Source organism: Ailuropoda melanoleuca, chromosome 16, assembly GCF_002007445.2.
Source record: "Ailuropoda melanoleuca isolate Jingjing chromosome 16, ASM200744v2, whole genome shotgun sequence".
In the NCBI taxonomy this organism is placed as follows: domain Eukaryota; kingdom Metazoa; phylum Chordata; class Mammalia; order Carnivora; family Ursidae; genus Ailuropoda; species Ailuropoda melanoleuca.
In genome coordinates, this window is record NC_048233.1 from 63355825 (window position 1) to 63370896 (window position 15072).

Consider the following 15072-nt stretch of genomic DNA (forward strand, 5'->3'; position numbering starts at 1 on the left):
TAACAAGAATATACAATGGGGTAAAGATAATCTTCAATAAATGGTGTTAGAAAAACTGGATATCCACATACAGAAGACAAATCAGACCCCTATCTCACACCATATACAAAATCTCATACTATACACAAAAATCAACTCAAAATAGAGTAAAGACTTAAACATAAGACCTGAAACCATAAAACTACCAGAAGAGAAAACACAGGGGAAAAGCTCCTTGACATTAGAACAAGCAGTGATTTTTTTTAATATGACAACAAAAGCACAGGCAATAAAAGCAAAAATTGTCTACTGGAACTACATAAAACTAAAAAGCCTCTGCAAACAAAGGAAATAATCAATGGAGTGAAAAGACAACCTATAATGGGAGAAACACTTGTAAACCATTATCTGATTGGGGATAATATCCAAAATATATCAGAAGCTCATACACTCCACAGCAACAAAACAAAACCAATATAAAAAATGGGCTGAGGACCAGGATAGACTTTTCTAGAAAGACATACAAATGGCCAACAGGTATATAAGAAGGTGCTCAAGATCACGAATCATCAGGGAAATGCAAATCAAACCCAAAGAGGTTATCACCCTACACCTATTAGAATGTCTATGACCAAAAAGACAAGGGATAACAAGATTGGTGAGGATATGAAGAAAAGGGAACCTTCTTACTACCTTAATCAACTAAAGAAAGAAAGTTTATTATATGCTTAACTATGAAGGAAATCCACACTATGACGTGAATTACCTGATTAAGGTAGTGACCATCAGGATACTTCCATTATAAAAATATATTTTGGTCTTTGTAATTAATGTTATCTATAGGGTGATAACTTCAAAATCCTGTATATTCTCCCCTAACAATCTTTATTTTACTTTGTATCTCATTTTATTGCTTGTCTTCCCCCCACCTTGAATGGAAGCTCCATAAAAGTAAATATTTTTGTCCTTTTTATTCATTGCTATATCTCCAGTGCTTGGCACATTGTAGACCTTCAGTAAATACGCTTAACGAAACATCATTAGCTATATACCTCTGTATTCTATATGGGACTGTGTACAACCTAAAGGCAAATGTGATGCTTTTGGCATCTCTGTATTTGCAGAAAATAAGCACAGTACATAACAAATAATCATGACTAGCTTACTGCTATTTTATTTTCACTTTTAAGGACCACAGGTAATCAGTTATAATATATAGGTCTGACTTGGTTTGTTCATTAATAAAGTGTTAAAAATAACACTTAATTGTATCACAGTAAGAAATAATGAAGCTATTTTAATATTTCTTTTTAAAATAAAAGATGAGGGAAATCCTACTAATTTGAAATTCAAGGCTTTCAGGAAAAAAATTACAAAGTTACATGATATATGAATTTTTGTCAGCTTTGTTTTGCTAACTTACATGTTTAGTGGACATTTTACTAATATAATGCTAATGTGCCAAATTATTTTTTAAGCAATACTAAGTTACTTTACCTGTAATGCTTTTAATGTTTCCTTCAATCCTTCTATTTCTTTTTCTTTTATTTCTGCAGCAAGTTGATATTTTCCCTTTAAGTAAAAAAACTGTATTTCATTACTTTCCAATGTGATATTATTAATGGGGAAAATACAAAAGCTCAAGAACCAAAACCTCTACTTTACAAAACTAACACTCCACAGCTTTAAACTTGGATCTGCAACACAACTTACATTCCTAATGACTTCAAAAAATATCATGAACATACAATAAGGCCTCCATAAGATAACAAATATCATGAAATGAAAATCATAACAAATCATTTTATCAGTATAATATTATAACAAATATTTATGGCGGCTTCAGTGCCTGATAATCATTTTATCAGTAGGGCATTCCTGAGAATTTATGGATACTATGAAATTATTTAATTCACACAGCTAGAATAAATGTATTCTAATTAATAAGTTACAAGTATATTTCTCTTATAAAGATATGGGAGAATTTTTTTAAAGGGCTTTGTAAATAGTACATCCACTGATATAATAAAAACATGTATTAACTGTTAAATAATTAGAGAAAATATTTAATGCTAGGTGAATTTCTAGTTCAGAGTTGTATCTTCTTTTCCAATTGGTCTGCATCCAGATGCAAATCATTTTAATGTTTATTTAAACGGGTAATTACACTGAAAAAGCACTAAAAATATACTTAATAGAAACACTGCAGTAGAATAGAACAAAATATTAATTTGGGGGCCGAAGAGATCTGGGTTCTAGTCCCAACTTCGCCACTTCAGAATGAGAGCTTCAGCTCAGCAAGTCATTTAGTCTTGATAGGCTTTAGTATTCCAGCTGTAAAATGACAGAGGCAACATGATTTCCTTGGCTCTTTTCAATTTCTAAGATTTTAAACAATTAACAGTCTCCATTAATCTACTGCTAATACTCCTTTTCATTGTGGTAAACAACTGATAATTAAATGCAGTTAACTATGCTTTACATTATTAAAAAAATTAATAAATACCTTTTCTTCTTCCAAAGCACACATCTTCATTTGCAACTGATAAATAATTTTAAAAATGAAAATACAGTTAAGTAAACTGTTAGCAGTGATTTACACTGGTCGGTAAGACTATAAAAGTATTTTACATGTCTATCCTGTTTGAACCTAATACAATGTGAACGTGCTACCTCTACACTGAGAAAATAATAAAAGATATACAAGAGGGCAAAAAGCCAGTCACCAAAAGAAATGAAAAATTTAATCACAGGATTAGGAATACCAATCATCCTTGAAAATTTAGTTTTTCCTTCCACGAGTTTTTTTCTTATATGTGTCAATACTTTGCCATCTACTCTTAAATAATAACATATAATGTTTTCTGAAGGTACACGTTTATGAAATCAGTATCATCTGTATTAGCATTGACAGTATTTTCTGAAATTTTTTTTTAAAAATGCATGTAGGTGTCTCATAAATAGTGGTATTTTAAAGCAGAGTAAGTAGGGTCAACATGCCAAAGAAAACAAATAAAATATTCTAAACAACACAAGAATACTAGGTAAAACTGTCAAGAAATAAAATTTTTCTTTGGAACTACTTCTTCTCATTTTCCACATCCCTCATTCACATTCAAGAATCAAGAAGAGGAGAGGAGTAGTGAAGGGAGGGGAGGAAAAAAAGAAACAAACAACGTGGGGGAAGAGCCCAAAAGCACTTTCTCCACTACCCTTCAGATACGCAGATATTCTTATTTTGCCCAAAGTCCCTTCTGATAAAAGAGACACAGACTTGCCCTCTCCTAGAGAATACTGTGCGGCATATTTGGCTTCTGCTTCCTTAGTCTTCAATTAAAGCTCCCACACCTTTGATGAGGCTAATCTCAGACTAATAGGAAGAAAGCTTATCTTCTGCTTAAACAAATCCGCACTACAGTGTGGACTACAAACAACCTCAACCAACTAGTGATTTACCTTACTTAGTTGTATTTCCCTTTCTAAACATACACACTTGTGTGGAGAAAAAGGCAAGAAAAGAGGGAAGGAAAAAGGAAGAAAAAATGGTGATGCTGGAATGACCATAAGGAAAAAATTTCTTAAGAATCTTTTTCATGAGCACATTTCTTACACTTATATTTTCTAAAGAGGGACTGAAGAAAAATCTGAGGTAGTAAAGAAGAGCTGTGTTACTCAAAATAACTGAAGGAATTGTCATTCATTTAATATGTGTGTGTGTGTGTGTGTGTGTGTGTGTGTTTCTCTTCTCTTAGCTGCTGATAGTATTTATGAAGGCCTCAGTGCATGATAAATGCATCTTGTCATCCTTCACATCTCCCACCTTGCATCTCAGCTTTTCATCAGTGTTCTATTTCTTGCTTGGGTAAAGGAGGAAAGCAGAAAAGGTAAGATCCTAGGATATTCTAATCAAAGGGAGAAAGGGGAGAAGGGAGAGAAAGTACAAGAGCATGCACATCACTAACCTCATTTATTTAGAACAGATGAAAATACATCTCCAAGAAAACAATTTTCCCAATTTCTCTCCTTAACTAACTTAACTCATTCTACTAAGTGTCAGTTGTGATTCAAAATAACTTTATCTCCTGCTTCCATTAATGCTGTTTGTCTTCAGTGAGTATGCCGTAATAATTCATATGGGGCAGAGGGGGTGAAATATTTGAAACTGTAGTGTTTGTCTATCCTTATAAAATTACCTGCTTTTTAAAAGCTGCCATTGCTTCTTTGTGTTGCTTTGCTAATGTTTCCTTTTGATTCTGAAGAGTTTCCTATTTTAAAAATTATGAAAAGTTAAAACATAAATTTGAATAACTTTCAGTTTTAACTTTTAATTAGGTTCATAATTTAAATAAAAGTTAAACGTTCATTGCATATATTATTATATGCTCTTGAAATGCAACTTTAAACAATTCTATGACTTTTTTACCTGTCACAGATCAGCATACAATAATTATTCTTTCAGTTACTTCTTTATGATAAAACACATTTCTTTAAAATTTTAAACTCTAAACATGGCTCAGTCGGTTGAGCATCCAACTCTTGATATCGGGCTCAGGTCATGATCTCAGGGTTATGGGATCAAGCCCCACATGGGGCTCCTAGACTCCATACTGAGTCTGCTTGAGATTCTCTCTCTGCCTCTCCCCCCACCTGGTTCACACGCACATGCTCTAATAAATAAATCTTTAAAACACACACACAAACACACACACCCACACACACAAAACTCCAAATATGGCTGACTCCAAAACTTTCTTCAAGAAAATATTTCATCGAAAGTTATTAAAATTAATAGTCTTAATATACAAGATGTCTATAGTCTTTTAGAGTTCCCAAAGAAACCCAATTTATTTTCTAAGCGCAAACGTTCACATGAGGACACAATTCTTTAAATTCACTGAAGCAATTTTTTTTTAATAAAATCAAAACCACCACAGGGCATTTTTTAAAATCCATATATATGATTCTATTTCTTTTTTTTTTTCTTCTCTCCCCCCTTTTTTGATAGAAGTTGTGTGTTCTGTTCTTCAGATTAAAAAAACTTCAAACTTTTTTTTCTATGTTTAGTGAATAATTCTCACAATTGAAAAAAATTAGATCTAAAAGTGGGAACTGCTTCAAATGTTTCTGTTATTTGACTCCGTGTTTCTAGATATATGTTGATTTACCAACTTAAAAATTTTATTGGACTTCTAATATAATTGGGAGTTTGTCTTTCTTGTACAACCATTACCTAACGTCTGCTCCCTCTATTCTTTCAACAGAGTTACATAAAAACTGACTTAAATCAATCTTCAGTATTTATACTATCATGAGTATGCAATTTTTATTCAATGCTCAGCCGTATAATATACCGTAATTTCATTTCTATCTAACAGAGCTTTTTATTTTTTCTGAAGTTAGCAATTACTTTAAAATATTTTCATTCTTGGGGCACCTGGATGGCTCAGTCTGAAAAGCATGTGATTCTTGGATTCTGGGGTGTGAGGTTGAGCCCTGTGCTGGACATAGAGAATACTAAAAAATATATAATAAAATAAACTTTAAAAATATTTTAAATCTTACAGCTAATTTTTAAAAATAGTACTATCAGTTCCCAGATCTGTACCAATGGTTCATATTCTCAAATGAAAAAAAAAAAGAATGGAAAAAGCATAGTGAGAAAATCCCAAGAATGACAAGAAATCACAAAATACACAGGAAACCAGACAGGTTTAGAAAAGCTATAGAGTTGGAAAAAATCTTTCAGAGGTTATTGTCCAGTTTTCTGTGAAAATAAATTAGACTCTATTCCACTCCTGCAAGCAAGGAAAGAATTTATGAAGACCTCGGGGATAGGTTCTCCGAAGAGTGCATTCTCAAGTAAATGTGACCTCTAGCTTTCTCCTTACTTTTTGTGACCAGCCTTAAACCTGGAAATAGGAGATTTAATATGCAACAAAACTGTAATGGGAAATAACCCATTACTAGATCTCAAATCCAGATGTTCAAAAAGCCTTTGAACAAAAGCAGAATAAACTGGAGGCCTTACAGATAAAACAACTTAATGCTCCCACTCCAGTCATCAAGCACTGAAGGAGTGAGCCTTTTGGTAAAGACACTTGTAGATATTTATTACAAACAGAAAGGACACTGGGGAAAAACTTCCCTGAACTAGCTAAGAAAATGAAGAGGAAAAAAAATCAAGTGGGCAAATCAATGATACTGCTCTGAGGGCAAATCATGCACCCAACTTCCCATTTTATCCTCAAACTGGCAAAGAGAAATTTCTCTAAATATTGAAAGAAATTTTACAAATTTTTTACTCATACCATAAATCCTGCCACCATCACATAACCTCTTCCTTAGAGTCAATGATCTACTCAGATAGTGAATATCTCTAATAATCCAGAGATACTCCCCACTGTTTCAGCCTCCAATTGTTATCTCGGATCCTCAAGTGAGACATATTATTTTCTCCTTTGTGACACCACACCCATTAGCATAAGAGAAAGGAATCTACTATGTAAACAGAACTGCAAAATTAAATTCTTCTCTGATTTTTTTTTAAAGATCCCTGAGGATTTTTCTATTGTAATCAGATCACAGCTAATTTCGATACTAACTTAGTGGTACTCTATGTATGATCAAACCAAATTAAGATTTCTTTGAAGTGGCACTCTTCCTGGGCAAAATGTCTTTCTGATACTAGCAGCAAACCTCTACCTAACTTTACATAATCTCTAAAACCAGAAGAACTAAAGCCAATAATAGTCTAAAAGCCTAACAGAGAATGGATCAATCACATTTTATACCAATCTTTGAATACTGCTGTTTCCCAGTCAAGAAACCCAGTGGGTGAAGATAAAGATCTGTTCAAGAAAAATAAATAACCGTGGCCCCAATTCTTTGTAGTACTGAGCCCAAATACTATTTTATCTCCAGCGCTATCTGACTCTACATATTTTACCACTGTAAATATACGTCTGCTTTCTATAGTGTTCCTTTAGATCAAGATGGTGTGACCTGTTTGTTTTGTCCTGGGAAAGTCAACAATTTACCTGGAGAGCTATGCCTCAGGGGTTTACTGAGGAAACTTAAGGAACTTAAATTTCTCTGTAACTCCACTCTTATACAATATATGGGCAAGTTTTTATTGTTTTAAAGATGAGAGCTTTAACACACTCCACATAACTACTTACTGTTTTAGATCAAAAAGGACATGAAAATTCTGAAGAAAGTTTACAATTTTGTCAGAATACAAAAAAATGCCACCTTTATCATTCACTAATTTATCTTAAAATTTGGACCTATTTCTAGACTCTATTATGTTCTGAGGAATACCTATCCATGTATGCTACACCAAGCTACCTTAATTACTGTAGTTTATAATAATATATTTAAGAACCTAGTGTAATTATTTGACCCTGTTCTTTTTCAAAAATTTCCCAGACACTCTTGTACATTTATTTCTACATAAACCTTAGAACAGCTTAAGTACAGCAAACACACTCTTAGTACTGGATTGTATTAAACATACTGATTAGCTTAAGGATTTGGATAACTTTATACTGTTGACTCTCTCTATCCAAAAATAAGATATGACTTTAGGTTTTGAAATCTGCTTGGAGTTTCAGTTTGTGCTTGGTGTTTATCTGCTTTTCCTTTCTGCCGAGAGATTTGAGACCTGTGCCTCATAAAATCCAACTCTAGTTTTACTTCTATATTCTACACAACCTTGTGGGCCTGTCTGGTCTCAAAATTCCCATCGTTTCTAGGTTGAGCTATCCTCTGTCACTTGAATTCTGATTCTGATATGTTACCTCCAACTTCCTGTTTCAATATTGCCAAATAGTGAAAAGAAGGGGGCCACCATAATTAAGATTCAATTTTTAGCTATTAAGATTACTTTGGTGGAAAGGCATGAGAAGCACTATCAAAAATGCTTCCATATAAATAAGCCTAGAGAGAGAATCAGATCTGATGATACTGGTGGCTGTTTTTGTTTTTCTCTTTATTTTAAGCAGGCTCCACACGCCACATGGTACTTGAACCATGACCCTGGGAAAAGGGTCACAGGCTCTACCGACAAAGCCAACCAGGTGTCCCTCTGATACTGGTTTTTTAAAAAAATATTTGATTACAGTATGTAATAACAGTCTGGGAAAATAACGAGGTTTCACTTCTTAAAAATATTTTGACTTCTTTATAATACATAATGTGTGTCTCAGACACTAAATAGATCATAGTAGTTTTCAGCATTATTATCAGAAAGCCTGGAAAAAAATTTCATTCTCAGTGTTCTGGTGGCCCAACTATTAAAAACAATTGTAGTCACAACTCTCTTGAGACTTTGTTTAAAATGATGCACAATCCCCAAATATGTTTAGGAAATTGAAAAACCTCAAACTGCAATTAAGGATTAGAATACCTCTTTAAAAGGTGAGAAGATGCTAAAGATGCTAAAAAGACTAATATGAAATAAAAATTAAAAATACTTAGTTTGAGGATACCTGGGTGGCTCAGTTCATTAAGCGTTCAACTCTCGATTTTGGCTTAGGTCATGATCTCAGGATGGTGAGATTGAGCCCCACATCAGCTCTATGCTCAGAGGAGCTGGCTTGAGTTTCTCACCCCTCTGCCCCTCCCCAACCACTCACGTGCACTCCCATGTGCACTCTCTCTGGAGTAAATAAATCTTAAAAAACCAAACAAAACAAAACCTCACCTTTTGCCATTTAAGTTCCTGTGTCTCTGCAATAATTTTACTAATCTGCTCTTCATATTGAGTTTCTGCTTCCTAAATCAAAAAGAAAAATGCAAGGGAAATTAGGACTCTAAAATTTTACATTTCAGCTCTTTCTAGAGAGATAAAAAGAGCATCCTCTCATGCTTACAACAAGAAAAGAATCTGGACAAATTGTAGATTAAATAGACAAACCCATCAGAGAACTGAGGTCCCAGATCATTCAACTAATCCAAACTCTGGATAACTCTCTATTGCAGAGAGAAGAGAACCACAGCATTTGCTTACCTGGGACATGAATCACTGAGTCCTGATAAGAAAATTCAGCTGAAAGTTCTTAATAAATTGCTAAAGGCAGAATGTGGACCAGTGTAAGAATGTGAATTCCCAGGGGCCCCAGAAATAAGGAGTTTTTATATTTTTTACAAGATCTTTCTTCCAGGAAGCCCACAAAGGGCTTACAGGGAAGGATGGGAAGAATCCAACAATCTGAGAGGCTCTCCTCTGTAGAACTGGCTGGAGAAGAGAAGAGCAGTCACAACGCATCTTCCCTATTTCCCCTACAGACCAAGAATCTTAATCTATAAGGGAAAGGGAAACAAAAACTATACTTAAGAACACTAGTGGAAATCCCTGTACAGCTGGGAAAGGGGACCAAGAGCCACCACTGAAAACTCTACCTAGACAGACCAGTCTTCCTCATCTGCCCTAAGGAGCAAGAACTTAATCTACAGGAGGAGGGGCAATAAAAACTACAGCGTGAGAGCTGTGGAAAGCCACTGCAGCTGGAAGCAGGCCAGGAAAATAAAATAACAGCTCTATCACGGTGGGAGGAGCAGAAAAACAGCAGGAATTTAGGAATACAGTAGGCCCAGCATGAAAAACAAAAGAAGGATCAGAACTCTTATGAAGACCTCACCCTGAGACACAGTTTCACCTAAGAACTGAAGCTTAATAAAGTCAGAGAATGCCCCATATTCCCCCTACCTGCAGCCACGACCTGACAAACAAGCCTCAAATAAAAAGAACAAGGATCAGCTGGGAGGCTGCAAAGACAGACTCTCTCTGGGAGGCAGCACAAAGGGAAGACCCAAAGTCAAGGAACAAGGCCAAAAGCCAAGCAGGAAGCAGTTATTTAGAAAAGTCCTCTGATTTTTGTTTAAAATCATGGAATACTCCTGAATTAGCCTACACCATAAGTACAAGGTATTACTAGAGAAATCTGAACCTTTTGTTGAAAAATTCAACAAGTAGACTTAAAAAGTGCCTGTATACAGCATTGAAGCTATGCCCCAACACACAGAGAGAGCCCTTCTGCAAAGCCTGGGAGGTTTTGTTTTGTTTTGTTTTGTTTTTTCTTTTGGCTCCAGGTATTTAAGGAAATCTCTGCCAAACAAAGCACTAGCTGATCGTTAAATTAAGAGCACAATGACTTCAGTGGCCACACCTGACAGAAACAGCAGACTTCACAAAATGTTTTCAGAAAAGTCACTAAACAAATAATGACAACAAACAGCAACCCTGGGAGAAAAAATATCTGATTTCCAGAGTTACCACATATTCAAAATGTCCATGTCCAGTTGTCAACAAAAAGTACAAAGCATAAAGAGACAAGAAAGTGGGATCCATACACAGGCAAAAAAAAGTTTAAAAAGAACTATCTCTGAGCAAATGCAGACAATGGATTTACCAGACAAAGACTTTACATCAACAATTTAAATATGCTCTAGGAGCTAAAAGAAACCATGTAAAAAGACACTGCACCATTAAAAAGTTAGTAAGGGGACGCTACACAAGTTTATGCTCATAAATTTGACAACTTACAGAAATAGACCAATTCCTCAAAACCCCAAACTACCAAACCTCATCCAAGGTGATATAGACAATCTAAATAGCCTTATAACCACTAGTTAAAAACTACCCCCCCCCAAAAATGTCCATGCCCATATGGTTTCATCTTTAGAGAATTCTACCAAACATATAAAGAATTAATGCCATTTTTACACAGTCTCTTCCAGAAAAATAAATGAGGAAGGAACACATCCCAACTCATTTTATAAGGCCTGTGTATTGTGACACCAAAACTAGATAAAGACTGTACAAAAAGAGAAAACTAAGACCAATACATCTCACAAGGTTTGATGGAAAAATCCTCAACAGCATATCAGCTAATGGCATCCAACAATATATAAAATGTTATACACCACCACCAAGTAGAATTTATTCCAGATATATAAGGCTGACTCAACAACAATATTGATATCTCACCATATCAACATGCTAAAGAAAAAATCACGTGACCATAACAATTGACGCAGAAAAGACAACTGACAAAACCCAAAACTCATTCATAATAAAAACTCTCAGTTTGGAATAGAGAGAATTACCTCAGTTGCATAAAGAGCATTCATAAAAACACTATACTTAACATCATATTTAATGATACAAGACTGAATGGATTGATATGTCTATCATTCCTTGTCAGAAAAGGCAAAAAAGGAAAAAGAGAGGAGAGAGAAAAAAAAGAAGGAAGGAAACAAATCAGACAGAAGTTAATGGTCTCTATTTGTACATGACATGATTGTATGCATGGAAAACCCCAAGGAATCTATAAAAAAATCTCCCAGAACTAATTAATTGAGTTCAACAAGGTCTCAGGATATAAGATCAACACCCAAAATATCATGTTTCTATACACTAACAATAAAAATGCAGAAAACAAAATTAACAACACAACATAATTTCTAATCACTCCAGAGTAAATGAAATTAATAGGTGCACACTAAACAAACATGGATCTGTATGCTGATAGACACAACAACATGGATGAATTTGAAACATCATGCTGAATGAAAGAAGCCTTACCTAAAAGACTATATATGTATGATTCTATTTATATGAAATGTCAGAAAAAACAAAACTAATTGACAGTGGAAAATAATCAAAAGAGTGGTTGCTTCTTGGGGAGAGAGTAGGACAGAACTGGCCTGGGTAGACAGAAACATTTTATATCATGATAAGGGTTTATATTTCACAGATGTGTGCATCTTATCAAATCCCAAAGCAGTTGGATAGGAAGTGTGCAAGATGCTGCTTTCTTCATGTGAGCCTGGTTATACTTTTCTCTTTTAAATGGATTCTGAGATCTTACTGTGATTTAGATATTGTTCTAAGCACTTTTTATGTATTGATTAATTTAATCATAGGTATAATTTTTCGAGGTAAGTACTCTTATTATCACCATTTTATAGATCAGGAAACTACATTAGCAAGAGAGTAAGTAACCGCCTAAACACACATAGCAGCTAAACAGCAGAGCTAGTATTTGAACTTAGATGATCTGTCTCCAGAGCCTCTTAAACATGCCATTTTATTACCTATAAGAGATTGTGGGTGCTGTAGGACAATACGGATTGTTATGATACACTCCTTTCCTTCAAAAACCTCAGAATGTAATCTTCATATCCCACAGAAGATAGCATTCAAAATCATATTACCTATTTTAAATATATAAGTACATTCTGATATTCAGTAAACATTTCAAAATAACAACTAGAAATATTTGTTGAATAGAAAAAGAAAAGCATTAAGAATTGCTACAAATGTTCTGAGAATATTTTTCAGAAATCTTTGTAATACACTAAGTTGAATAATATGAAAACAGTAGCTTAAATACTAATTAGGAAAGAGGTTCTTCAAAATATGAACTTTTAGGCTATTCCATGCATGTTAGTGATATTTATCTTGAATATTTTGTAGCTAATCAAACTAAAAAATTATCTGAAAGAACGATTAGTATTTTAATTGATAACATGAGAAACTGAATTGGAAAATTTCATAGGAAGTGGATTATGAGTTTGAACAGGAGAATAAAAGTACCCAGTTACAGTTTTGGCTGCTTGGACATGTGCCTGCTGTATGTACTATGTCCCTAAATCTGTTCAGGGTCAAGAACTGAAGAGGCCTGACCAATACACAGCACATCCTGTAAAACTACAGCCTGAAGCAAGCATTTTAAAAAAAGCATGACACTTTCTAAAGGTTATAAAGAGTAAATAAACCATCAAATTACTCTTNACTGACAAAACCCAAAACTCATTCATAATAAAAACTCTCAGTTTGGAATAGAGAGAATTACCTCAGTTGCATAAAGAGCATTCATAAAAACACTATACTTAACATCATATTTAATGATACAAGACTGAATGGATTGATATGTCTATCATTCCTTGTCAGAAAAGGCAAAAAAGGAAAAAGAGAGGAGAGAGAAAAAAAAGAAGGAAGGAAACAAATCAGACAGAAGTTAATGGTCTCTATTTGTACATGACATGATTGTATGCATGGAAAACCCCAAGGAATCTATAAAAAAATCTCCCAGAACTAATTAATTGAGTTCAACAACGTCTCAGGATATAAGATCAACACCCAAAATATCATGTTTCTATACACTAACAATAAAAATGCAGAAAACAAAATTAACAACACAACATAATTTCTAATCACTCCAGAGTAAATGAAATTAATAGGTGCACACTAAACAAACATGGATCTGTATGCTGATAGACACAACAACATGGATGAATTTGAAACATCATGCTGAATGAAAGAAGCCTTACCTAAAAGACTATATATGTATGAGTCTATTTATATGAAATGTCAGAAAAAACAAAACTAATTGACAGTGGAAAATAATCAAAAGAGTGGTTGCTTCTTGGGGAGAGAGTAGGACAGAACTGGCCTGGGTAGACAGAAACATTTTATATCATGATAAGGGTTTATATTTCAAAGATGTGTGCATCTTATCAAATCCCAAAGCAGTTGGATGGGAAGTGTGCAAGATGCTGCTTTCTTCATGTGAGCCTGGTTATACTTTTCTCTTTTAAATGGATTCTGAGATCTTACTGTGATTTAGATATTGTTCTAAGCACTTTTTATGTATCGATTAATTTAATCATAGGTATAATTTTTCGAGGTAAGTACTCTTATTATCACCATTTTATAGATCAGGAAACTACATTAGCAAGAGAGTAAGTAACCGCCTAAACACACATAGCAGCTAAACAGCAGAGCTAGTATTTGAACTTAGATGATCTGTCTCCAGAGCCTCTTAAACATGCCATTTTATTACCTATAAGAGATTGTGGGTGCTGTAGGACAATACGGATTGTTATGATACACTCCTTTCCTTCAAAAACCTCAGAATGTAATCTTCATATCCCACAGAAGATAGCATTCAAAATCATATTACCTATTTTAAATATATAAGTACATTCTGATATTCAGTAAACATTTCAAAATAACAACTAGAAATATTTGTTGAATAGAAAAAGAAAAGCATTAAGAATTGCTACAAATGTTCTGAGAATATTTTTCAGAAATCTTTGTAATACACTAAGTTGAATAATATGAAAACAGTAGCTTAAATACTAATTAGGAAAGAGGTTCTTCAAAATATGAACTTTTAGGCTATTCCATGCATGTTAGTGATATTTATCTTGAATACTTTGTAGCTAATCAAACTAAAAAATTATCTGAAAGAACGATTAGTATTTTAATTGATAACATGAGAAACTGAATTGGAAAATTTCATAGGAAGTGGATTATGAGTTTGAACAGGAGAATAAAAGTACCCAGTTACAGTTTTGGCTGCTTGGACATGTGCCTGCTGTATGTACTATGTCCCTAAATCTGTTCAGGGTCAAGAACTGAAGAGGCCTGACCAATACACAGCACATCTTGTAAAACTACAGCCTGAAGCAAGCATTTTAAAAAAAGCATGACACTTTCTAAAGGTTATAAAGAGTAAATAAACCATCAAATTACTCTTNACAAAACTAATTGACAGTGGAAAATAATCAAAAGAGTGGTTGCTTCTTGGGGAGAGAGTAGGACAGAACTGGCCTGGGTAGACAGAAACATTTTATATCATGATAAGGGTTTATATTTCACAGATGTGTGCATCTTATCAAATCCCAAAGCAGTTGGATAGGAAGTGTGCAAGATGCTGCTTTCTTCATGTGAGCCTGGTTATACTTTTCTCTTTTAAATGGATTCTGAGATCTTACTGTGATTTAGATATTGTTCTAAGCACTTTTTATGTATCGATTAATTTAATCATAGGTATAATTTTTCGAGGTAAGTACTCTTATTATCACCATTTTATAGATCAGGAAACTACATTAGCAAGAGAGTAAGTAACCGCCTAAACACACATAGCAGCTAAACAGCAGAGCTAGTATTTGAACTTAGATGATCTGTCTCCAGAGCCTCTTAAACATGCCATTTTATTACCTATAAGAGATTGTGGGTGCTGTAGGACAATACGGATTGTTATGATACACTCCTTTCCTTCAAAAACCTCAGAATGTAAT

General features: G+C 34.1%; 1 protein-coding gene across 1 annotated transcript in view; it reads right to left on the bottom strand.

The window, feature by feature from the left end:
- CCDC73 (coiled-coil domain containing 73) overlaps positions 1–15072 on the bottom strand; it is a 149222-nt gene that overhangs the window by 77461 nt on the left and 56689 nt on the right. The window contains exons 3-6 of the mRNA XM_034644803.1: positions 8684–8755; positions 4173–4244; positions 2486–2521; positions 1477–1551 (exon numbers count right to left, since the gene is read on the bottom strand). Of these exons, the coding sequence (XP_034500694.1) occupies positions 1477–1551; positions 2486–2521; positions 4173–4244; positions 8684–8755 (255 nt within the window). The remainder of the gene's footprint in view (positions 1–1476; positions 1552–2485; positions 2522–4172; positions 4245–8683; positions 8756–15072) is intronic.